Source organism: Aethalodelphis obliquidens, unplaced genomic scaffold (genome assembly GCF_003676395.1).
Source record: "Aethalodelphis obliquidens isolate GAN/ISIS:26980383/991018 unplaced genomic scaffold, ASM367639v1 scaffold61, whole genome shotgun sequence".
Lineage (NCBI taxonomy): Eukaryota > Metazoa > Chordata > Mammalia > Artiodactyla > Delphinidae > Aethalodelphis > Aethalodelphis obliquidens.
The window spans coordinates 2158918-2185659 of NW_020838005.1; the positions used below are offsets into that span (position 1 = coordinate 2158918).

Consider the following 26742-nt stretch of genomic DNA (forward strand, 5'->3'; position numbering starts at 1 on the left):
ATCCCTAAGACAAAAACCAGCGATAAAGCAGGATCTGAGGTAACAATCTCTCATGGCTAACTCTTCCCAAGCTTCAAGGGTCCCGCCCCTCTGCTTGCCCCCAGATCGTGGGGTGATTTCTTGTTTTAAAATTAAGACATAACTGGGACTTCCCTGGTGGACCAGTGGTTAAGACTCCGCACTTCCACTGCAGGGGGCACAGGTTCGATCCCTGATCAGGGAACTAAGATCTCGCAAGCCACGTGGCACGGCCAAAAAAATTAAGACATAACTTACATACAGTTATGGGCACAAATCTTAGTGTACAGGTGGATGCACTTTTACAGTAGTGTCTACCCATGTCACCACCTCTCAGATCCACAGGCTACTCCCAGCCCCACAGAAGTTTCCTCGTGTCATGCTGTCATTTTATAAAAGGTATTTAGAAGGCCCTTCAATATGTACTTCCCTTCCTCTCACTTCTCAGCTATAATGAAAAGGGGAGGAAAACCCCACCATCAACACAAAACAAGACCGTGAAGGGTGTACCTTTCGGCAGGTCAATTTGTAGTCAGTCCCTGGACCTCAGTTTCCTCATGAAATCATATATATCTAAGGTTACATGATTTTTAGAATCCTTTTAGCCCTAGCTTTTATTCCAAGTGAATGAAAAAGAGAATCAGAAGAAACCTAAGTTTCTCTTCAAAGGCTTTTAGGTCCATACTCCATGACTAAGTGGGATTGTGAAATGAAATTGGAAAAGGTAAGTTGCTCTTTGGGTGGGTTGAGAATGGAACCATCAGTTCTAATCTACAGAAGGAAAAGGTTTTCCTTTCAAGTTGATGACTTCAGGCTGACTCCTGCAGTCTGGCCAAGGCTTGTCTCCTTTATGTGCTGCCCAGATTCATCCAGTAGTGAAATTGTGTGAGTTGTTCACCCAAACTTTGTCAAAAGCTCAGTTGCCTTGATGTTGTAAACTAGTCGGATTTCAAACATGAACGGTTAAGAAGACGTGCGTTGAAGTAGAAGAATTTTGTTCACATTTGCTGTTATTTATTTTTTAAATTAAAAATGAAACTGTATTTTAAAGTTTATTGTGTATTTAGTTGATTATTACCCTTATGTTAATTGAACTCATTCCCGGACTTCTCCTCATTGACACATCACACCCACCATCTCTTCTGGTCTCATTTCATTACTGGTCCTATTTGTTTAAACTTGTTCTGTGGGATCATAGAGTCATCTTTGCCTGGAAGCAATAAAAACCGCAAACGATTTGGTTTTTACTTTACCTCCACCCACACCCCGTTCATCCCTTGGCATCTGAGCTGACAGTTTACAACAATTTATTTAATACGATTAGTATTAAATAAGTATAAAATAAGTCCTATTTCTTCACTCATTCACCACGGATAATTAGGCAGAGTTAAAGGGAAATAAAGAGGTTAAAAGGTATATCAAATAACTTACATTGAAAGGATGGGAACGGATTCTCAAACCAAGTTCAACAAAGTAGGTTGGAGCGGGGAAGAGGCCACATCCCAGACCAATTAGATCAGAATTTCCGAGGGAAGGGAGTGGGACCCAGGCATTAGTATTTCTTTTCAATCTCTCCATGTTATCCCAATGTCAGGCCAAGGTTGAGAACCATTGCCTTAGAGGAAATAACAGCTTTAGCAAATCAGTGTTCAAGGTGCTTTTCTTAAACTCCCTGCTGGTGGTGAGTCAGATTGGAAAGAGGGGGCAGCCTCACTCCGGTTAGAATAACACCACTGTCTTAAGTCCTGGGTTGATGCATAGATTTTTTTTTTTATTTTAAAGAACGTGTCCTAGTACTTTAAAACATGTGCAATTTATTGCCTTTCAGAGCAATGATGCTGCACTGTCTGTGTACATAAGAATCACCAGAATGCTTATTAAAAATGCAAATGGCTTGGACCCCAGAGAGAGACTCTGAGTCAATAAACCTGGGGAATCTTTTTGAATCTTGTGTCCCTATTGAGAAATACTACCTTAGAGCATCTTCCGCTGTCAAGATGTGTACGTGCTGTTATCTTGTGCAGTGATCCTTAGCTTTTTTTCCAGTCACCTTGAGGATACTACAACTTCTAAAACTTTTGCTAAAAATGGTCTATCTTCAAGTCGTTCTTTCTGTTACTTGATCATTTAAAGCCATCTATGTTTGAGAACTCGTCTCATTAAAATGTATCATTTGGTATGTTTCCCCATCCTTTATTTTGAAAGGCTGCAGACTTTTTTTGAAGCTATGTTTCCCCTTTTTTTATTTGGAAATGTTTCGGACTACTTAGAAGTTATTCAGATTCAGGAAAGTGTTTATAATTTTAATAAAGTGGTCATTTTCTCTCCTTCCCCTTAGTCACTTGAGCCATTTGAGAATCAAATACTCAACATGTTCATCCCAAGCCTCTAACCTCAGCATCGGGGAGCTGAATGAGTATCATCTTTACATCCCAGTCAGAGAGGCCCACAGCTACCTCCGAAGAAATTGTCCCAAAGACACGCTCTGGTGAAGGAAAGCTGATGTTCCCAACAGGATGTATTAGATAAATGGGTGTATGGCCTTCCTCTTGTAATGTGTTAACTAACGCAAAGATTGTTTTTATAAAAACAGAAATAGTTCCTGAGTGGCGACTTTAAGCCCCTTATTCTGCCTTGTAAGTATTGATTAATGAAATAATGCAGGTTTGCCTTTTGTTCCATAAAGAAACATAAGGTAGATTGTAAACCACATCACTGCTTAATTTTATTAAAATGAAATTGAGGTAGTTCTTTGATTCAGTTTTAGAGATTCCTCAGTAGGAGATACTTGGGAAATCTGTTGTATGGTAGTAAGTATATGCTTTAAAAAGTAAGGGTTTTCTCTCCTGTGGAATGTTTCTGACCTCTGTTCCAATTCCTTAGCACAGGTCCTGCCCTTTTTTGAAGAGGTGGAAGGAGGCTCCATCTTTCTGATTAAAAGAGGAAAAAAGGCTTAGACCTTTGCCGTGCAAATAGAGGCACAATTTGTTGCTGTGACATCAGGCAAGTTATCTGAGATTTGGGTTTTTCAAATGGCCTCATAGCCACTGGGGAATTATGAGAATAAATGAGAAAGCTAGTGTCATAGTGTCTGGGACCTCATGGAGAAATGGTCACCGGGAAAACTAAGTTGACACATGAGCCCCAGTAACCAAATAACTGGGCTTCCAAGTCCAAGCTCATTGGCTGTCATCATAGTGCAATACAGGAGCACTTGACCTTGGAACCCAGCAGAACCAGGTGGGTCTCGTAAACTCTCGGAGCTCTGGTTTCCTCATTTTAAAGGGAAGACAATATCTACTTTCCAAGGCCGATACAAGCGGTAATGAAAATATTTATGCATCTATCTAGCCCATGCTGGAGAATGAGTGGTGGCCATGCTGTTCGACCAGAGGAAACAGGAACACCTGAATCCTGTCTTCAGCTGACTACAATCCATGTGTTTCTTAAGAGAAATACCAAAAAGCTCAGACAGGTGAATGCTATTATTTTTAGGCCTTGGTCCAAACCTCAGTGTGCACCGCTCACTCTGATGACCTTGGAGGAACCACGTGGAGCCGGAAGGAGCATTGGACGAGGCCTCCTTTCCCCAAGGCCTGTCTCAGGTTCCGGTTGACTTTCAAAGAGATTAGAGACAATCTGGGGGGGAAGCTTTGGCCATGGCCCTATCTTGCTTCTGTAGGGTATGGTCAAAGAGAAAGCTACCATCCCATAGAAAACTGGATTGACTCAGTATTGGCCAGGGACCAATTGTCCTGTGGGTTCAGGGTGCAGGTTGGTGGTGGTGGAAGTGAGCCATGAGATTCCTTTAGTCAACAATAACAGTGCCTTTGTGTTATCTCTCCTGTCCTCTGCCCCCTGTCGACACACTTGGGGGACCCCCTTTGGGGGCTTACAGTGTCCCACCCCGACCAGAGTTCTGAGTTAGAGAAAGACTTCATATTTATGCCACTTTATTCCCAACACAGTACTTCATCATGTGCAACCTGGCAGAAGAATTTCTGAAATTCACACAATTTACAGATATTAAATGGGTCACAGATTTCAAAGTCAGAATTACACTTGTGTTGTCAATTTTTCTGGTCCAGTGGATTTACATCTTCTGCCCAGTTTCCTCTTCGATCAGACTTTCCTGAAAAATATGTGAGTAGCAAATATATCAATGTTGCTTTTCTGAGCTGAGTTTCATTATGTTTGAACATTTTAATTTCTGAAATATTGATATAGAAAGAATAGATCCATTTGTTTTTGCACACTAGAAAATGCTAGAGAGCTAGATCATGTCTTTATAAGTCGTTTAATAAGCGTAATATCTACATTAATAGTTTAAAGGTAGGATGTGAGGACAGAGGTGAAAAAAGGTCTGATCCTTTTGTCTGTGTGTGTTTTTTTTTAATGGCTGAGTCGGGTCTTAGTTGCGGCATATGGGATCTCCATTGCAGCGCATGGGCTTCTCTCTAGTTGTGGTGTGTGGGTTTTCTCTCTCTAGTTGTGACGCGCAGGCTCCAGAGCACGTGGGCTCTGTAGTTTGCAGCACACGGGCTCTAGTTGAGGCGAGCGAGCTCAATAGTTGTGACACGCGGGCTTAGTTGCCCTGAGGCATGTGGGATCTTAGTTCCCCAACCAGGGATTGAACCCACGTCCCCTGCATTGGAAGTCAGATTCTTTACCACTGGACCACCAGGGAAGTCCCCATCCATCTGTTATGAATCCAGTCTTTGCCTCAATTCTGTCTTTCTAATGTCATGTTTGGATAATTTCATTGCTTGCTATTAGTTTTATCGTGAGGTAAACAGGATTAGAAAAAGAAAGGAAATAAATATGTCTGTCCACTTTTTCTCTGTCCTATGGGTGTAGAAATTGAAGTCAATGGAGAAAATAAAAACTATTGTTCATCTTCATATATGACGTATTCAGGCTTTTTCTGCTCCTGGGCATAGCTGAAAATTAACTGTAATGCCTTCTAACTGCTGTAAATAAGTGGACCATGGAGCTCAGAGAACATCAGAATTGAATTCAGGTTTCAATTTCTATATTCAGTTCTCTTTATACATTTTCTTAAATCAAAAACCTACATTGGGTTAGTAGAGTTCCATCTTGGGTGGGAATTTGGAAAATTAGTATTGTCCAGTCAGAAAACTGGAAGTCAAATCTGGCTCTGAATTATAAATTTACTAGTTTGGGAGTTTTTATTCCAAAGGGAAAGAAAATTAATTAGAGCACCATTTTTGATTTCTACATTTCCCAGGGAGAACCGTGTTATACCAAGAACTGCTGAAGGATCCAGTGGAGAGGTGTGGATTAGTCTAGAGAAGAATAGTCTAGAGAGTTTGATGAACATACTTGAAGAATTGACATGTAGCAGTGGGAAGAAACTTGTTTTGTCAGTCATCCCATAGGCTAGAGCTGAGATTAATAGATAAGGGTCCCAAAGAGATTTCAATTTAAGAAAAAAAGAAAAAGTGTTCCAATCATTATTACTGTCTAACCACTGAAAAGGGGTGTTATGGAATGGCAAGGGCCCAATACAGGAGGAATTCAGGCAGTCAGGAAGGTAAGCCCTGCAGGAGCTAGAGATGGTTGTCCTAAGTGGATGACCAAAGTGGTGGTGCCCAGGGCCCATGCATGTTATTAACCCTGTAACTCACCAGAGCTCCTTTCAGGTCCCTGAGTGGAGAATGGCGCTGGTGTACGGTGCACTCAAAGCGCTGAGGTCCTGCTGGTTGATCAACCTCTTTGGCTATCTGCAAAAACAAGAATGTGATGCTTGGAGATGGAGATACAGACGTGAAATGGTATTTTCCATTTCCACCAAAAGCTGTGTGTGGGAAGTGAAGTCAAGGGGGTTGTGGGACTGAGAACGCTGAGACTTGGGATGGAGACTTGAAAGATCATAGAAATGCTGTCAGACGCTTCTACAGATCGGTGTGCAGTTCCGGAGGAAATGGGCCATAATAAGGAGAGAGGCTATTTGTCTCCCTACAGTTGATGAGAATGAAGCCCTTCAAGCCTCGTGACGGGATGGTATACAAAAAAATGCAAGAGCTTATAGTTTTTTTTGTTTTTTTGTTTTTTTTGTTTTTTGCGGTACGCGGGCCTCTCACTGCTGCGGCCTCTCCCGTCGTGGAGCACAGGCTCCGGACGCGCAGGCTCAGCGGCCATGGCTCACGGGCCCAGCCACTCCACGGCACGTGGGATCTTCCCGGACCGGGGCACAAACCCGCGTCCCCCGCATGGGCAGGCGGACTCTCAACCACTGCGCCACCAGGGGAGCCCGAGCTTATAGTTTTGACTAAGGTTGATCTTAGTTTCAAGTTTTTACTATGTCCTAGTTAGAAGAGAGTTGCTTCACATATAGTCTGTGGAGAGGGAATGTCAGATTCTGGGCTTCTTTGTTTCATACTAAATTATCTTTATTATTTCTCCAAAATGAGATATTTCTTTTCAGTGAAAACTAAATGGTTTTAAGTTTCTCTAGCTATGTTTCCCATTCTCAGCTCTTTATTGAGTGTCCAGCCCTGAATCATTCATCCTTTAGGGCCTGGTTCGTTTCCCATTAACTTAAAAAACAATAACAACTGTCTTTCATTTATCCACTAACATCTTTTTGGATTAAGCAGCCAAGATATATGGCTTCGCTCATGTGATCCTCGCATGGCCCCAAGAAGTCACATTTTATAGATGAAAAAACCCAAGTACCTGTGTCAGTTCTGGTACTAGAACTGAAAACTAATTTCTATGGAATCAAATCCAGCATATTTTCCAGAATGTATTTTGTCTTCTTGAGCTTGCTAACTCCTCTCCTCTAGGGACCTCCAACTTCTTTGCTTGAGTGCCCATATCATTAAAAAGAAATTGGAGGGACTTCCCTGGTGGCGCAGTGGTTGAGAATCCACCTGCCAATGCAGGGGACATGGGTTCGAGCCCTGGTCCGGGAAGATTCCACATGTCGTGGAGCAACTAAGCCCGTGCGCCACAACTACTGAGCCCATGCGTCACAACTACTGAAGCCCACGCACCTAGAGCAAGTGCTCCTCAACAAGAAAAGCCACCACAACGGGAAGCCCACGCACCGCAACGACCACTCGCTGCCACTAGAGAAAGCCCGCACGCAGCAACGAAGACCCAACGCAGCCAAAAATAAATAAAATTAAATCTTAAAAAAAAAAAAATTATAGAGCATGCACCCTTGGTAAGGATACTTATTTATGTTATAAAAATGTACTGCTGACCTAATATCACAGATATTTTTAAAACATGAAATTACAAAAAAAAAAATAGGCAGAATTCTAAGATTTTTCTTTCCAAATCCCAAAGAATCATCTTGTACTAGAGACCTTGGCTCCGTCCACTTGTTTCTAATTCCTTTGGCAAATCTATATCCTCAGAGTACGACACACCCCTTTGTGCTTGCTTATTGGTCTGGGGATTATTCCTGCTCTTTGTCCCATTAGTCCCTGTCTGAATTGAAAGCAGGAATGGGACTTGACTTTGGAAGTGCCTTATCACCCCCGGAATGCCTAGGTTGGAGCCAAGAACCGGTAGCACTGTTGGACGCATGCAGGATGTTGGCATCGTTCAGTTGCATCACGTAAGCCATGTCTTATTTTGAAGCTGAGAGAAACTTACCTCTTGGAAAGAATCAAGCACGTTTTCAGCATTTCTCTTTCCTCCGGGGCGCAACCCATAGGACCAGTGCTGGCTGGAGCAGCCCACCACACAGAGAGTCAGCAGAATAAGTCCAGCTAGAAGTTTTGGACTCGGCTCCATTCTAAGGAACATCAATGCGACCATAAAAATAGACCTAGACTGCGTTGAGCCAAGACTCCTTTGGTGAAAAGCCTAACACTGGTGTCACTAACCCGGCAGAAGACGGAAGTGGGAGTCATCTGTGGTTTTCACATGCAGGTACTTGCTTGCCTTGAGTTTCCTAGCCACTGGGGACAAAATCACTCCTTTAAACTCACATGTTGAGTGCTTTTTAGAACTAAACCTTTTTTTTTAGAACTAAACTATTTTAATGTGTATTATTTATTTGGTTATCCAAACCTCAGGATTCCTCCTTTATCAAATTCACTTTTTGTCTTCATATTCCCCAGTCCCGCCCCGTGGTTGGTTTTCAGTCCTGAGATAAAGAGAATCGGGCCATCTGCTCCGAAAAGGGGCTCCTACTGGGAGTCTCTGGCTAATATAAGTTGCTTGACATTAAATGGCTACCCTATGGTGCTAATTACATTTTGCCGAGCATCTGTCCTCTAGTCTTCCACACATTGCCGCTGGCTGGACCATCTGTGAGTGTGAGAGAGGAGTCCACGCTTTTCAAAGCACGGGGTTCCACACCAGCTGCCTCCGTGGCCAAGGCAGCCTTGAATTATTGAATTACATGTGGAATTCTCACAAAGGAATTTTCACTGGTGGGGAAGGGGCCAAAGACAAAATCAAATATTGGTTGATGAGCTGCTTCGATTCCCCAAAGTCTGGATCTCTGTGGCTGGAGGTGACAAGGATCAGGAAGGCTAAGGTTTCTTTAGACACCAGGTGGCCTTAGCGGCCATGGCTCACGGGCCCAGCTGCTCCGCGGCATGTGGGATCCTCCCGGACTGGGGCACGAACCCGTGTCCCCTGCATCGGCAGGCGGACTCTCAACCACTGCGCCACCAGGGAAGCCCCAACCCTAGCTCTTATAAAGTGCCCTATAGACAGACAATAGCATGCAGTCTACAAACAGTGCTAGAAATACAAAGCATTTTACCTGTCTCAGAGCAGAGTCCCCCCAAATCCCAAGCTTCCTTTGGAGTGTGTTGAATCTGACTTTTCATTTTTCTAGCTTCCTTTTTATATGAAACTTTTCCAGGACGCTGAAATCTTCCCTGCTGGTTAATTGCACAGCACGTGGACTTTTATTTTATTTTTAATAGTAAATATTTTTTAAGCCTCACATAAAGCCCTTAATGCTGTATGTAATTGGAACACCCACTGGTGTATCTGTTAAATTTACTTAAATCTTGGCCATTAAAACCTCAGCTAAGACTACTATAACTGAGGCCACAATTCAAAGCAATTAAAATCTAGCTAGGTAGGATCCCCTTGAGGAAACTGACAGACATAGCAAGAGTTTAAGGAAAATAGCTGTCTTAGAATGTCATGTTAAATGCACACATAAAAACTTCCACGGAGGAGGCCATGCAATAATTGTAGAGGTTGAGTCAGGATGCCTGGGATCTGGTCTCAGCTCTTAGATTACTCGCGTGTTAAAAGGAGCTGATTTATAGGCGATAAGTGATTATTGGTACTATTCCAAGCCCATATAGGATCTCCAAAGTAGATGGCGTGAGTTTGAAAATTCCCCAGTCTGCTACCCTCCAGGTTTCCTCCTTGACTTATTTTTTATTTATTTATTTAGTTTTTAAAATTGAAGTACAGTTGAGTTACAATGTTCTGTTAGTTTCAGGTGTACAGCAAAGTGATTCTCTCTCACACACACACACACACATATGTGTAACTTATTTTTCAGGTCTTTTCCCTTATAGGCTATTACAAGATATTGAGTATAGTTCCCTGTGCTATACAGTAGGACCTTGTTTATCTATTTTATATATAGTAGTGTGTATCTGCTAATCTCAGACTCCTAATTTATCCCTCCCCTCCCTTTTCCCTTTTGTAACTGTAAATTTGTTTTCCATGTCTGTGATTCTATTTCTGTTTTGTAAATAAGCTCATTTGTATCTTTTTTTTTTTAGATTCCACATATAAGCAGTATCATATGATGTTTGTCTTTCCCTGTCTGGCTTACTTCACTTAGTATGATCATCTCTAGGTCCATCCATGTTGCTGCAAATGGCATTATTTCATTCTTTTTTACGGCTGAGTAATACTCCATCGTGTATATATACCACATCTTCTTTCTTGAAAGCCTTATACAGCATCAGAAAGGTAAGGAGAAACATTGTAGTTAGAATCCGCTAAATGCAAAACCATCTAGAGTAGATTTAGGCCCATGTCAACTCATTTCAGTAGATACTTATTGAGTTAAAAGATGCAAATCCCTGTGCTAAAGGTCATGGGAGTACAAAGATGAGGAATAATCTGGCATGTGAATGAGACTAACCTGCTTCATTATTACAGTCCTGCAAAGTGGATATCATGATCCAAATTTTACAGAGATATGTTTCACCCCAGCGGTGAGCCCTCGGACGTTTTATTTACACAGTACAAGCATTTAAAAAAGAGAGAGATCCACTACTCTTTATTACATTTATTTGAATCCATGATTGTCTTTCCTAATTTACCCCTGGGCTGTAACTCATGATGGTCAAGGATCCCATCTTATTTAAACATCTGTTAATAAATCCCAGCATTTAGGGACTTCCCTTGTGGTCCAGTGGTTAAGACTCCATGCTGGGTTCGATCCCTGGTGAGGGAACTAGATCCCGCATGTGGCAAGGAAGATCCCGTGGGCCGCAGCTAAGACCCGGCGCAGCCAAATAAATAAATAATTTTAAAATCCCCAGCATTTAATCAGCATTCAATAAGTAAGTATAGACTGGAATGAATGTGTGAATGAATGAATAAAAGGTAAGGACCTTTTAGCCAGATTAGACCTAATGTTTCCTCTACTTCTGCATCAAAGGTATGTGTTGGGTTTTTTTTTCCCAAAGGAAGTGGACTTTTAATACTTCTTTCTTAAATTACAGAAAATTTAAGTCTTTGCCGTCAGATCCCACTCCATAGAAAGTCTAGGGTGGCTTTAAACCAGTTTGATTTAAACCATTAAATTCTCTTCCCCTACTATTTTCAAGGTCTTAGTAAACATCTCCCAGCACAATCGCACAGACGCTGTCCAAAGATATGTTTTATCCGACACAGAATTAAACCTTCATGTACAGTTGGATGGAAGGCCTGTTACATTTGCTGAGCGGAAAAATGTTAAAAGTAACTGAATATGTGTTCATTTTAGAGCCGGGATTGGCATTTCTCTTCGAGTAGGATGCTAAACCAGTCAGTTGTTGCCCAGTGTCCTGTGAAATAATTACATCTGCAAGGATCTTGGCATAAAGAGCAACATCGTTCCACCCAAATAAACTCCTGCTTTGCCCAGCCACCTCTGTGGAGGTTGTCAGATCCTCTGAAGAGGATAAACTTTAAAGTATAATTGCCAATAGAGGGGGCATTAAAAAGTAGAACATAAGTGATTGACTTTATCTCATTTAAATTATTTTATCTCATTTAGACACTGAATAATATAAGCGCCATTCTGACACGGAGGAGTGCAATCTTATCTCACTGTAAAGGTAACGAGAGGCTAGTTTTCAACAAGAGTCCATTATGTTTGAACGATATTTGTTTAAATTGTCCAATTGATTTCATGTTTGCTGAAAGAGATATGCTTCTAACAGTGTTGCTTAAGCAGATGTGGTCTTTGGTTAGGAGTAATGAAAGCGGAGTTGAGACGTCTGACCCTTATTGTCATGTTAATCACTTATCTCTGGTTAAGCATCCCTGCATTTCTGGTAGCTTATTTCTATTAGTTGGTATTAAATCTTTGAAAAATGCTTTGAAATTTTTACATGAACACAGCCACATGGTCTGTGAATTCATCCAGTATGCTTCATGCCCTTGAAGCCTGCCTTAGCATTGTCATAGATCTCAAGGGCACCAAATAGGATATCCAATAAATATGCAATGAATGGAATGTGGAGGTTTGGTGACAAATTTTGACCCTTTTCACAGTTCCAAGGATAGATCGATTTACCAGGAAGCTGAATTTAGTTAATTGGGTTTAAATATTTGGATTGTATAGTTATACTTTTCCCCTCAATTTAGAAATTTCCTAAATTTTAAAGTATGGCTTTAGAGGGAAAATGGCCCCATTTTTAGCATTAAAAAAACAAACCCTCAGAATTATTAAAATGTAACAATAATGGTTTAGTAATCTTGCTGAATGACAGATGGAAACCTTCTTTGTCCTAATGTAAAATCTCAGCAGGAAGGACTCATGAACTCCTGCTGACATATCTAAGGTTGTGAAAGGGTTTTGGAGAATTAATCCTTGCATAAGCTACTTTATACCAAAAGTAATGTAACTGCTTTTAGAGTTGTACATTTTAAAGATGATAATACTTCCTTGGAGATTTAAAAAAATTCTAGGGCTTTTCATATATTAAGGATGATTTAAGGTTGACTTGCGGTAGATTTACTTCCAATTCATGAAATGAACTTCATAAGAAAATGAATTTACAATATTTCCTACTAAAATGGCTTTGAAATTATAGTTAAAAGACTAGACTATATTACAGCATATGTATTGCTCTAAACAGTTACATGAGTTCTGAATTTTCTCAGTGTAGATAATTAGCTAATTTAGGTTTAAACCCTTTTCTAGCCCTTCCCCACCCCTCCTCCAACAATTGTGTTTTTAACCTATGTGTACAGTCATGTTTCATTGCTCGGGTCAATGGAAGTTTTACTATTTTGAAACTTCCCTTCCTTCTTAAACTTCTTTCTTCTGGTTGTCAGGCTAGAACATTTTAGGGGCAATGTATCAATACGTAACCATCCTAATAAAAGCTAGCTGGTAATAATGTTCATCAGCTAAAGAGTAACACAAAAATTGAATTATTGGAAGACAGTATTTTCTTTCGTTAAGCATTAATGAAATGTCTTTGTGTTGTTAGAATGGTGGATTTTAAGAGGAGGGTCATAAAATAACCATGCTTAAAGAAATAACTTTAACGGCACTTCCTTCCTTTTCCACCCAGACCCTTGGGGCTGGTCTTCAACACATTGAAGAAATGTAAGTAAATTTGGAAAGTTCTGATTTTCAAAAGCAAGACAAGAAACTCCTTTTCAACATTTTACGTCGTTTATTAATGCAGTATACATTAGATCCAAAACTTGCATTTTCTAAGCATACTGTGTTTGGATCTTTCAGATTCTTCTGCAGTCTTAGGTTATGTCTACAGATGTACCCTTAAGTGGATGAACAACACGTTCTATAATTATTGAAAATATAGTACAGAGTGAAATGATTTAAATATAATTTAGGCACATATTGATTACGAAAATAGATATCTCTCAATACAATACTTCTCTGTCTTGGTAAAAATAATAAAGCAAAGAAAATAATTCATTTCTGAAGTTGCTTTCCTTCACCTGTAAAGGTCTGACCTCCTCCCACTATGCATATATACGCTTTACTGTTAAGGAAAGCTTTGCATATGTTTATATAGAAGAATAAGCTACGTAAATATTGAAGACATGTCATTCTCCCAAAGGAGACAAAGTGGTTTTTAATGATTCCTTGCCTCAAACCGATGAGTCTGCAGAATTCAGAACCCATATGGACACAGCTTAACATCCCTGCTCTTGGGGTAGACATAGGACACCGGTTACTGGTAAGGAAGTACAGGCCCTGCCCCTGCTGCTGCAGAGATAATGACTCAAAAAAGCCAGGCTAAAATTTATTAAAACAAAAGAAACCAGAAATATAAGAACCACAGGTGCTGACTTATTGGTATTACATCTTGGACCAGTCAAATGCCTTTATTTTCATTTAAGTTTGTTGATAGCTATAGTCAAACTGTCAGTTTAAAAGTCCTCATTCCCCGTTGTAGGGTTTTGAGCTGCAATTATATTATGTTGACTTCTAAAAGATGAATTTACCATATTCATTCGTATTTTATAGCTGATCGCAGTGGATTGGGATTTAATACCTATTTATTTCCGAGCTGGCCCTGTTTAAACTATTTAGCATTTGAATTAAATGAACGTTAATTATGCACCTTGGTTTTTTTGGTTCAGAACTATTTTCCTATGCTTGTTTTGACTCTACAGGAGGAAACCAGGCTAGCAGTGTAAATAGATAAAATTGCCTGGTCTGGCGTTGAGTGGAACTTGCTAAGAATGAAATCCTAAGGAATGCTCATTCAAAAGTTGTAGCTGTAAGTAAATCCTTCCTCCATTTGGAAAGTTCCACTGTTACTTAAGCTGACAATGATGGACAACAATATCTCTTGCCTTCCACTCTGTCTCAATCAGTAACAGAGGATTTCTTTAATTTAGCTAATGTTTTGTTCTTAAAGAAAAAAAAATGAACCTGAAAGCCTTGGGGAGTCTGATCTCACCATATTCACACGGTGTGACAGGTATTTTAAAGTAGGGGAGGCATCACTAAAGCTACTGATATTTATAAACCTGAACAACCTTTTCAAAATTGTCATAAAGTTTAACAATTTAAATATCCATACTGCATCTAAAGATTCAATAAATATAATTGCATATGTTGTGCTTTTCATAAATTAAAATCTTCAAATGCATTTCAAACCAAGATGGTATTTCCACATCATGCCTATTGAAAAGCAAATATAATAGATACTATTCCTCGTCACAAAGCCAGGCAAATCCCCCTAACTCCACTCAAAAGGCAGCAATCTAATCTAGCTTCCCTACATCTACTAAATGAGTGCTTCTCTGTTAAAATCAGAATGTGGAAAAAAAGTCACTTTTTCCCCTTATGCACCTCTGAGAACAAGCATAATCCTCTCCTTGTTTTTTTTTTAATTCCCTTCCAGTGTTATTTCTTCCAGACAGCTGAGTGGGTGGAGAAAGAAAAGTGATACGGAGAGCATTTCTCGTCTTCGGCATCTTCCTCCATCCCCAGGATTCTCATCTGACGCTTTGTGACATATGGAGTGGTGTCAGCATCTCTTCAAAGATGGCGCCCTTCACGTTGGAACCCCTCAGGTTGGCTTCTTGAAGGTCACACCCAGACAGGTCGCAGTTCTGTAGGACAAAAACAATATTCTTGGAAGTAACAGACAGATTTAAGGCCTTATCTGTTCCCTCTCAAAGTGATTCCTGGGGCATATTAGGAAAATGTTCCTGTACAATAAAACTCAGTTATTTCTGGAGAACTTCCAGAAATTTTAGAAGAAAGTCATATTTTCTTCTCTCTGTATTTACTCTCTCTAGTTGATGCTCAGGCTGACCACTGTCAATAGGTATAAACAAAAGTTAATGACAAAGCATGTCCCTTCTGTGTTTTAGGCATTTAAAATCCAGAATGGACTCCAATGGAGTAAAAAGTATCTAAACAATCCATGAACAATAATAATGCAAGGCATGGGAGTGAGGGGGTGGGGGAGACTGTGTAAAAAACATCGCAGAGAAAGGGATTTCACTTCATTAAATCGCATAATAGATTCTCCTTCAACCCTAACACTCTTAGAGCAAGGAATTACCTCTTTTTAACCCCCAAATTATTTGTACAGTTCAATGAGTTTTAATAAATGTATACAGCAGTGTAACCACCACCATAAGTGGGAACTGCTTTCAAATTTCCCTTGAGATCAGGGAGTGACAGATGAGACAGGGATTTTGGATAAGTCCTACATCCCTGGGGATGGTGGGGACAATGGTTAGAGAGAAGGGTGACTGCACATAACCTGTCAGCAGCTGCCCCAACAGTCAACCTGATTAGTCTTTGCAATCAGCTGGATAAAGAGAAGCTTTCTGCTGTTTAACCGCATTGACTACATGCTAACTCAAACCAAGGAAAAACAATCATCATCATAGGTGACAGTAACACATAATAAAAAACTAAATAATGGTGCTTATAATAGGTTTATACCTTCAGTCTTAGGCTGGTTCTTTTTGCCTTTAAGGTTAATGGGGCCTGCTACTACGCTGCTAAGACCTACCAAGAGAACAAGGCGAAAACATTTTAAAAGATCAACAGCAAGCTAAACGTTGACGCGCTAGTCTCTACAATCCAGTCTATGCCAGGTTTTCTTGTATCGGGCTGTACTGTTCAGTACGATAGTCCCAGCCACATGTGGCAGCTTATGTTTAAATGAATTAAAATTAAATTCAATTAAAAAAATCCATCTCTCAGTGGCACTGGCCACATTTTAAAAGCTCAGGAGCCATAGGTGGCTGGTGGTTACTGGACTGACAGCAGGGTCACAGAACATGCCCACTGTCGCAGAAAGAGCTACCAGAGAGCGATGATACAGACCTATTAACAGCTCTGGAGTCTGCACGCTAAATCTGCCAATCAAGATGATACATACAAGACAATACTGACGAAAAAGGTGACTGGACAGAATGAAAATCTCAGGTTGAGATTCAAAAAATATGATGCCGATTTAGAACAGGCTTCCCTGAACCTGATTTCAAACACAGATGTCATTTCAATTTCTCAAGTAGTTCAAGAAATAATCTGGCCCAATTAAATTCTGTTTGGAATGAAAATTTAAGGAAACCACAATCAACTGGATTAAAAAAGCATCTATCAAATGTATCTACTTGAGGGAGACCCAAGGAAAAGAGGAGAAATGAAATCAGCTCAGACTGAATGCCAGATTGAGTCTTCAAATCTGAACCTGGCATCTGTAACTTAGGTAACCGGATCCTACTCTGGAATTCAAATTTGTTTAAACAAGCAACTGAAAGGAAAGCATCCCTTCAGCTGGGCTGGCATGTTACCTGGCAGTTTTGACCAGCCAACTACTTTGTTTATGATCTCAATACATTTTGCAGGAGCTACTCAGTAATTCTAGATTAATAAAAACTCTTTCAACTTGCTGACTCACCTCCAAATCAGTTCCTGCCAGAGTCGCTCCTCTGAGGTTACAGTTCTTCAACTTTGCATTTTTTAAGGTAGCAACTCTCAGGTTAATACCTGTCATTTGACTTCCTTCCATATCCACACCTTTCAGATTAGCACCTAAAGGGAATACATTTTAGGCACAGTTGAACTTGAAAATATTTATAGTCATCTATCTTCAAAAGATGCAAGGTGACTTATAATAGAGGTGAATGATGACCTCTGGATCCTTTGTAAATGACTGAATTATAAATCTGTCTCTCAACCAACATACATATATAAAGAGTTCTTTGTTAACAATATGTTTGCTTACACTATGAATTAAGCATTCATGTTTTAGTCTGTATTTTTGATGGAGGAATTAAATTCGGTCTTATGATAATTAGCACTTTTAAATATGCCCTGGAAAGTTCATGGCAGTGAAGATAAGTACTGTGTCTTCTAAATATACAAATAAATGAATTGACCAGTTCATGGACACAACAAAGCAATAAGGAATTCATAAACAAAATATTATATCCAAAAATGACAAAAAACTGCCTGGCTATATGCAAACTGAATTTCTTAATTTTGGTCCGTGTAAGGCTATGCTGTTCTGTTTGAAAGTTTAAGATGTTGATACTTAATTCTCCAACTGAAGCCTCCTTAAACATTGGAGGCCACATTTCCCGAGTTCAGCATGTTGGTCACCAGGACTGAGACCAAGCAATGGCTTAATCCCTTTGCAAATTCTCTAAGTATAAGACAGAAGAAATCTACATCCCTATGGTTGTCATGTTTTAGCAGTAACAATTGTTTTGCAGGGCTTTTTACTTACTTAACAGTGTGTTTTTACCTTAGAGAAGGTAATTATAGATAGAATCTCACCTTCTAAATTGGCTTTAAGACCAGAAGGATCTTCAAAATTGCACAGTTTCAGGGATGCTCCTTCTGCATTAGAACAGAGCATCTTGACTCCCTGGAGATTTGCACACTGGCAAAGGAAAAGAGAAATGTCCACGTATTAAGGTTCAGAATTTTGTTTGGAATAGAAAAAATTAGCTCAAACAGTAAAAGAAAAAAAAAGGAGGGAAAAAAAAAATCTCAGTTTGATACACTTACAATCAATTAGTTTCTGTTTACAATAAAGACTTTTCCAATTGAACCCAATAAAAACTGAGAAATGCTTTTAAAAAATAGTTGTTTTAAAAAAAACAAAAGGCAAATAAACAACAGCATTCCTGCTTTACATGAAACTTAAGAGTTTAGATAAAGAAGCTGAGGAGTCTGGACCATGACATCCCTATTTCTGTTTTTATAAACAGCCCAGGCCATGACAATGTGACAGTTGAAATGTCTGGGTGAAGAAACTTGTTAGGGGTATGGATTTTCTCCTTCCTTATTATTGTAGGAATCAATCAATGAAATTCTTGATGCTCAATAATGCTACCACTACCTTCTTTTCAAAGGCCAGACTGCTAAGGCCAGTAATGAAAGGCATCATCTAGCTACAAACACCACCAAGTTGTTTGTAGGGTCTTTCTGTACCAACCAGCAATGTTGTTGCTATACCACATTGTCAATCCTGAGTACCCAAGCCTCAGTACAAGATGTAAAGAGGAAAAAGCCAGAAAATATATGTTAGAATTGTAAATTATGCTAGTTTGTCTCAGAGGATTCAATGCCATCAGATCTGAACTCTAACAACTACTATCAGGCAGGAAGCTATCTGTAAAGGTGTTTTAAAAACTGTAAGGCACTACATAAATGATAACTGTAGTTATTATAAATTAGATCAGTGAAGAACTCTAAAATCCAAAGGCTGATCAAGTTATGTGATAGCTATACCTAACAAGAAAAATCCTTGTTTCGTAAGTGTAATTTCATTCACCCTACAGTCAATTCTAGTGAAAGGGAGATAAGCTATAGGCCATTTCAAATCACAGATAACTGACGAACACATGTGCATTTCCATCTGTGCCTGCGCTTTAATACCAGGTAGTACAGAAGCTCAGACTGACAGGTAGGACGATGAAGACCTGGAAGGACCAACATAACTCAAAGACGACTGGATTTTATGTGCTTGAAAATATAACAGGACAGGAAGCCGACAACTTGAAAATAAATGTCTCTGGTTCTCTATGTTATACTCCCAGGTAAAACAGATTGTAAGTATTATGAAAAGTTTCCAAGGTAATTATATAAGTACTGCTCTATACTCAAGGCTATGCTGTGGAATCTCAAAAAGAAACAAATATATAAGAAATTCAAGTTAAGTTTTCTGTCTTCAACCATAGAAAGCATTTCACCCACTATTTATCTAATGGTAAAGCAGGTCACCAACACTGAGACCTCAGAATTCAGCTCCTAAGTAAACCAGCATTGCAACTGTAAGAACTGGGCTATTTACTATATCAAGGGGCAATGGGTTTTGATGAAAGCAGTTAGGTTATTACTGTTTATTTAAAGTATGGTAATGATATTAAGACTGTTTTTAAAAATGACCCTTATCTTTAAAAGATAAATAAAATAAATACAAGTGAAATTATGAGTTGCTGTAAAATAATCTTTGGAGAGGTACAGACAATACACGATTGTTTAAACACTGATATTGCTGAAGCTGAGGAATGGAGATATAAGGGGGATTCATTATACTAGCTCATTTTTGTTTATGTTTGACATTTTCCAAAGGAAAAAGTCATTTAAAAAAGACATAAGGAAAAGAAAATACACGGCTTAGAGTCTAGTTCTAACACTGTTGGCAAACTAGGCTTTGGGGCTTGGGCAAGTCTCCAGGTTTCAGTTTCTTAGTCTGTAACATGGGGTCACACTCGACCATCAAGGTCCCTTCCAGCTCTTACCATACTATAAGTCTTGCACTGGGAATGTGCAATGGATTCATAACAGCTGGATTATTATACCAGCTTTTACAAAGCAGACTAAAGTCAATAATGGCAGTTGGAGCACATGGAGGAAACACTCTAAAGGATGCTGACAGAACAGAGGGTGCAGGTCAGACATGGACCACGTAACTGTGATAACAGCTGAGGTCATCTTGGTCGACAGCAGAATTGGAGGGTTCCTATGGAAAGGTTTCACAGCCCATGAGGGAGGGATAAATTAGGAGAGAAGTTCAACAAGAGGGGTGGAACCATTAGGTGCATCTTGTGCTTAGAACACGTCATATTTTGTGGACACTGCAATATGTACGGCCATTCATCAGCAGTCATCTTCAAGTGCCAAAGACAATTAGCGATTAGTTTTGACTTTCACGGCCCACACACTCTGGGCAACAACTCCTCAACATGAGCCATTTTTTATCAATAATTAAATTTGCAATTCTATAGCACTTCAGTATGTATCAGATAAAATTACATAGGCCATTGAGAGACCAGTAAAAGGACCTTGAGCTCCCCTCCTCTCATGAGCACACCAAAATCACAACTGCTGAACAACCAGTGATAAAAAAGACTGAAACCTACCCCAAAAAAGATACTCTAAATCCAAAGACATAAGGAAGAAACCATGAGATGGCAGGAGTGGTGCACTCACAATATAATCAAATCCCATACCAACCAGGTGGGTGATGCACAAACTGGAGAACAGTTATATCACAGAAGTTCTCCCACAGGAGTGACAGCTCTAAGTCCCACGCCAGGCTCCCCAGCTTAAAGGTCTGGCACCAGGAAGAGGAGCCCCCTGAGCATTTGGCTTTGAAGGCCAGCTTCCTGAGGAGCTCCACAGGACTGGGGGAAACAGAGACTCCACTCTTGAAGAGCACACACAAGATCTTGCATGCACTGGGACCCAGGGCAAAAGCAATGATTCCATAAGAGCCTGGGCCAGACCTAGCTGCTGGTCTTGGAGGGTCTCCTGGGGAGGTGGTGTGGGGGGCGACAGCTGTGGCTCTCTCTGGGGTCATAAAAGCTGGTGGTGGACATAGCAGGGATCTACGTGAACTCTGGCTGGAGGCAGACATTTTGGGTCCCTGGCACCAAGACCTGGCCCCAACCAACAGCCTGTAGGCTCCAGTGCTGGGATGCCTCAGGCCAACCAACTAACAGCATGGAAACACAGCGCCACCTATCAGCAGACAGGCTGCCTAAAGACTTCCTGAGCCTACAGACACCTCTAGACATGCCCCCAGACACAGCCCTGCCTACCAGAGGGCCAAGAGCCAGCTCCACCCACCAGTGGGCAGGCACCAGCCCTTTCCGCTTGGTAGCCTGCACAAGCTTCTAGACAAAGCCTCACACAGCAGGGGGCAGACACTAGAAGCAAGAAAACTATGATCCTGCAGCACTGAGTAGGCAAACATAGGTCAGAAAGTACCCTAGGACCAGGCTGGCCCTTGGGTGATGAGAAAGGAGTGTACAGCTGGGACACATAGGACAACCCCTACTGAGGGCCACTTCTCCAAGGTCAAGAAACATAAGCCACTGCATACATAAAAATAAAACAGTAACTTAAACAAAATGAGATGGCAAAGGAATAAGTTCTGGAAGAAGGAACAAGATAAAACCCCAGAAGCAGAACAAATAAGGGCAGTGGAGATAGGCCATCTACCTGAGAAAGAGTCAAGAGTAATGATTGTACAGATGATCCAAGAACTCGGGGAAAAAATGGATGCACAGAGCGAGAAGTTGCAAGAAGGTTTTTAGCAAAGAGTTAGAAAATATAAAGAATAACAAACAGAGTTGAAGAATACAATAGCAAATGAAAAATACACTAGAAGCAATCAGTAGCAGAATAAATGAGGCAGAAGAACAAAGCAGTGAGCTGGAAGACAGAGTGGTGAAAACCACTGCCGTGGAACAGAATAAAGAAAAAATAATGAAAGGAAATGAGAGTTTAAGAGCCCTCTGGGACAAATGTCAAACATACCAACATTCACATTAAAGGGGTCCCAGAAGGAGACGAGGGAGAGAAAGAATCTGAGAAAATATTTGAAGAGATAATAGCTAAAAATGTCCCTGACGTGGGAAAGGAAATACTCACCAAAGTCCAGGAAGCACAGAGAGTGCCATGCAGGGTTAACCCAAGGAGGAACACACTTAGACACATAATAATCAAATTGATAAAATTAAAGACAGAGAAAATATTAAAAGCAACAAGGGAAAAGCAACAAATAACATACAAGGAAATCCCCTGAAGACTATCAGCTGATTTCTCAGCAGAAACTCTGCAGGCCAGAAAGTAGTAGCACGATATATCGATATATTTAAAGTGATGAAAGGGAAAAACCTCCAGCCAAGAACACTCTACCCAGCAAGGCTCTCGTTCAGATTCGACGGAGAAATCAAAAGCTTTACAGACAAGCAAAAATTAACAGAATTCAGCACCACCAAACCAGTTTTACAACAAATGCTAAAGGAACTTCTCCAAGTGGAAAAGAAAAGGTCACAGCTAGAAACAAGAAAATTATAAAATGGGAAAGTTCACTGGTAAAGGCAACTATAAACGTAGGAAATCATCCACACACAAATATGATACCAAAACCAGTAATTGTGAGAGAAGGAGAGTACAAATGCAGGATATTTAAAATGCATTTGAAATTAAGAGATCAGCAACTTAAAACAATGTATACATACAGACTGGTATATTAAAACATCATGGTAACTACAAACAAAAAAATCTGTAATATATACACAAAAAAGAAAAAGGAACCCAAACACAACACTAAAGACAGTCATCAAATCACAAGAGAACAAAAGAGGAAACAGAAAGAAGACCTACAAAAACAAATCCAAAACAATTAACAAAATGGCAATAAGAACATACACATGGATAATTACCTTAAATATAAATGGATTAAATGCTCCAACCAAAAGACATAGACTGACTGCATGTAAAAACAGGACCCATGTATATGCTGTCTACAAGAGACCAACTTCAGAGCTACAGACAAATACAGACTGAAAGTGAGGTGATGGAAAAAGGTATTCCATGCAAATAGAAATCAAAAGAAGGCTGGAGTAGCAACACTCATATCAGACAAAATTGACTTTAAAATAGAAGACTGTTACAAGAAACAAAGGACACTAAATAATGAACAAGGGATTAATCCAAGAAGATATAACAATTGTAAATATGTATGCACCAAGTACAGAAGCTCTTCAACATATAAGACAGATGTTAACAGACATAAAAGAAGAAATTGAGAGTAACACAATAATAGTTGGGGACTTTAGTACCCCACTTACATCAATGGACAGAAAATCCAGACAGAAAATCAATATGGAAACACAGGCCTTAAATGAAACATCAGACCAGATGGACTTGAAATTTATAGAGCATTCCATCCGAAAGCAGCAGAATACACATTCTTTTCAAGTGCACATGGAACATTCTCCAGGATTGATCACATGGTGGGCCACAAAGCAAGTCTTGGTAAATTTAAGAAAACTGAAATTGTATCAAGCACCTTTTCCAACCACAACACTATGAGATTAGAAATCAACTACAAGAAAAAAACTGCAAAAAACACAAAAATGTGGAGGCTAAACAATATGCTACTAAACAACCAACGGATCACTATAGAAATCAAAGAGGAAACCAAAAAATACCCAGATGGGACTTCCCTGGTGGTCCAGTGGTTAAGAATCTGCCTTCCAATGGAGGGGACGTGGGTTCAATCCCTGGTCGGGGAACTAAGATCCCACATGCCATGGAGGAGCTAAGCCCGTGAGTCCCAACTACTGAGACTGCGCACTCTGGAGCCTGTGCGCCACACCTAGAGAGAAGCCCACGTGCTGCAACGAAGAGCCCATGCACTGCAACAAAAGATCCCGCATGCTGCAACTGAGACTTAACATAGCCAGTTAAATAAATATATATATTAAAAAACAAATAAACAAACAAAACAAAAAATACCTAGAGACAAATGAAGATGAAAACACAATGATCCAAAACCTACGGGATGCAGCAAAAGCAATTCTAAGAGGGAAGTTTATACTGATAAAAGCTTACCTCAGGAAACAAGAAAAATCTCAAACAATCTAAACTTACACCTAAAGCAACAAGAGGAAGAAGAACAAAATCCAAAGTTAATAGAAAGAAAGAAGTCATAAAGATCAGAGCAGAAATAAATGAAACTGAGACTAAGAAAACAATAGCAAAGATCAGTGAAACTAAAAGCTGGTTCTCTGAGAAGATAAAACTAAAGGGAAGGGCCCAAATCAATAAAATTAGAACTGAAAAAGGAGAAGTAACAACTGACACTGCAGAAATACAAAGGAGCATTAGAGATTACTACAAGCAACTATATGCCAATAAAATGGGCAACCTAGAACAAATTCTTAGAAAGGTACAATCTCACAAAACTGAACCAGGAAGAAATAGAAAATATGAACAGACCAACTACAAGTACTGAAATTGAATCTGTGATTAAAAAAACTCCCAACAAACAAAAGTCCAGGACCACAAGACTCCACAGGTGAATGCTCTCAAACATTTAGAGAATAGTTAACACCTACACTTCTGAAACTATTCCAAAAAATTGCACAGGAAGAAGCACTTCCAAACTCACTCTATAAGGCCACCATCACCCTGATACCATAATCAGACAAAGATACCACAAAAAAAGAAAATTACAGGAGATTATCAGGCAAAAATCCTCAACAAAATAGTAGCAACCCGGAAGCCAACAAAACATTAAAAGGATCATACATGATAATCAAGTGGGATTTATCCCAGGGATGCAAGGATTTTTCAGTATCTGCAAACCAATCAGTGTGATACATCCCAGTAAAAAACTGAAGACTAAAAACCATATTATCATCTCAATAGATGCAGAAAAAGCTTTTCATAAAATTCAACATCCAGATTGGTTCAAGATGTTGGAGTAGAAGGACATGCTCTCACTACCTCTTGCGAGAACACTGGAATCACAAGTAACTGCTGAACAATCATCGACAGGAAGACACTGGAACTCACCAAAAAAGATATGCCACATCCAAAGACAAAGGAAAAGCCACAATGAGATGGCAGGAGGGGCACAATCACAATAAAATCAAATCCCATAACTGCTGGGTGGGTGACCCACAAACTGGAGAACTCTTATACAACAGAAGTCCACCCACTGGAGTGAAGGTTCTGAGCCCCACGTCATGCTTCTGAACCTGGGGTCCGGCAGCGGGAGGAGGAATTCCTAGAAAATCAGACTTTGAAGACTAGTGGGATTTGACTGCAGGATGTTGACAGGACTGGGGTAAACAGAGACTCTACTCTTGGAAGGCACACACAAAGTAGTGTATGCATTGGGACCCAGGGGAAGGAGCAGTGACCCCATAGAGACTGAAACAGAACTACTTGCTAGTGTTGGGGGGTCTCCTGCAGAGGCGGGGGTTGGCTCTGCCTCACTGTGAGGACAAGGACACTGGAAGCAGAAGTTCTGGGAAGTATTCCTTGGCGTGAGCCCTCCCAGAGGCTGCCATTAGCCCCACCAAAGAGCCCTGTTGTTGTTTGGCCTGAGGCTCCAGTGTTGGGTGCCTCAGGCCAAACAACCAACACGGAGGGAACCCAGCCCCACCATCAGCAGACAAGTGGATTAAAGTCTTACTGAGCTCTGCCCACCAGAGCAACACACAGCCAGCTCTATCCACCACCAGTCCCTCCCATCAGGAAACTTGCACAAGCTTCTTAGATAGCCTCATCCACCAGAGGGCAGGCAGCAGAAGCAAGAAGAGCTAAAATATTTATACACCCAACATAAGAGCACCTCAATACATAAGGCAAATACTAACAGCCATAAAAGCGGAAATCGACAGTAACACATACCTAGTAGGGGGCTTTAACACCCCACTTTCACCAAGCACAGATCATCCTAAATGAAAATAAATAAGGAAACACAAGCTTTAAATGATACATTAAACAAGATGGACTTAAATGATATTTATAGGACATTCCATCCAAAAACAACAGAATACACATTTTTCTCAAGTGCTCATGGAACATTCTCCAGGATAGATCATATCCTAGGTCACAAATCAAGCCTTGGTAAATTTAAGAAAATTGAAATTGTATCAACTATCTTTTCCAACCAAAACGCTATGAGACTAGATCTCAATTACAGGAAAAGATCTGTAAAAAATACAAACACATGGAGGCTAAACAATACACTACTTAATAACAAAGTGATCACTGAAGAAATCAAAGAGGAAATAAAAACATACCTAGAAACAAATGACAATGGAGACACAACAACCCAAAACCTATGGGATGCAGCAAAAGCAGTTCTAAGGGGGAAGTTTATAGCAATACAATACTACCTTAAGAAACAGGAAACATCTTGAATAAACAACTTAAACTTGCACCTAAAGCAATTAGAGAAAGAAGAACAAAAAACCCCCAAAGTTAGCAGAAGGAAAGAAATCATAAAGATCAGATCAGAAATAAATGAAAAAGAAATGAAGGAAACGATAGCAAAGATCAATAAAACTAAAAGCTGGGTCTTTGAGAAGATAAACAAAATCGATAAACCATTAGCCAGACTCATCAAGAAAAAAAGGGAGAAGACTCAAATCAGCAGAATTAGAAATGAAAAATCAGAAGTAACAACTGACACTGCAGAAATACAAAAGATCATGAGAGATTACTACAAGCAACTCTATGCCAATAAAATGGACAACCTGGAGGAAATGGACAAATTCTCATACATGCACAACCTGCCAAGACTGAATCAGGAAGAAAAGGAAAATATGAACAGACCAATCACAAGCACTGAAATTGAAACTGTGATTAAAAAACTTCCAACAAACAAAAGCCCAGGACCAGATGGCTTCACAGGCGAATTCTATCAAACATTTAGAGATAGAGCTAACACCTATCCTTCTCAAACTCTTCCAAAATATAGCAGAGGGAGGAACACTCCCAAACTCATTCTACAAGGCCACCATCACCTGGATACCAAAACTAGACAAGGATGTCACAAAGAAAGAAAACTACAGGCCAATATCACAGATGAACATAGATGCAAAAATCCTCAACAAAATACTAGCAAACAGAATCCAACAACACATTAAAAGGATCATACACCATGATCAAATGGGGTTTAATCCAGGAATGGAAGCATGCTTCAACATATGCAAATCAATCAATGTGATAAACCATATTAACAAATTGAAGGAGAAAAACCATAT

The 26742-nt window shown here is 40.0% G+C and overlaps 3 protein-coding genes and 1 long non-coding RNA gene across 7 annotated transcripts in view; 2 read left to right on the forward strand and 2 right to left on the reverse strand.

Moving 5' to 3' along the window:
- The window catches only part of DOCK5 (dedicator of cytokinesis 5), a 225217-nt gene extending 215416 nt beyond the window's left edge, over positions 1 to 9801 (forward strand). The window contains exons 52-57 of one of the 3 annotated variants that reach the window (XR_003428941.1): positions 2357 to 2551; positions 2902 to 3258; positions 3370 to 3493; positions 7473 to 7609; positions 7709 to 7926; positions 9759 to 9801. The gene's annotated coding sequence lies outside the window, so the exon portion shown is untranslated. Of the gene's footprint in view, positions 1 to 2356; positions 2552 to 2901; positions 3259 to 3369; positions 3494 to 3986; positions 4475 to 7472; positions 7610 to 7708; positions 7927 to 9758 lie in introns of those variants that run through there. The other 2 variants (XR_003428942.1, XR_003428943.1) reach the window with 2 other exon arrangements.
- GNRH1 (gonadotropin releasing hormone 1) lies at positions 4621 to 7817 on the reverse strand. The gene is made up of 2 exons (XM_027087895.1): positions 7648 to 7817; positions 4621 to 5762 (listed from the first exon to the last, which is right to left on the reverse strand). The coding sequence occupies exons 1-2, from the start codon at positions 7810 to 7812 to the stop codon at positions 5604 to 5606; spliced, it is 324 nt and encodes a 107-aa protein (XP_026943696.1). The 5' UTR covers positions 7813 to 7817; the 3' UTR covers positions 4621 to 5603.
- Positions 9802 to 9820: 19 nt separating the features above from the next.
- On the forward strand, positions 9821 to 14701 carry LOC113610100 (uncharacterized). The gene is made up of 4 exons (XR_003428945.1): positions 9821 to 9951; positions 11249 to 11309; positions 12777 to 12811; positions 14589 to 14701. It is a non-coding gene; the product is annotated as an uncharacterized LOC113610100 (long non-coding RNA).
- Positions 13114 to 26742, reverse strand: part of KCTD9 (potassium channel tetramerization domain containing 9) — a 49192-nt gene continuing 35563 nt past the window's right edge. For both annotated transcript variants that reach the window (XM_027087906.1, XM_027087907.1), the window contains 3 exons: positions 17492 to 17597; positions 16611 to 16744; positions 13114 to 14799 (listed from right to left, as the gene is read on the reverse strand). In XM_027087906.1, coding sequence (XP_026943707.1) covers positions 14683 to 14799; positions 16611 to 16744; positions 17492 to 17597 — 357 coding nt within the window. In that variant the 3' untranslated portion in view covers positions 13114 to 14682. The remainder of the gene's footprint in view (positions 14800 to 16610; positions 16745 to 17491; positions 17598 to 26742) is intronic.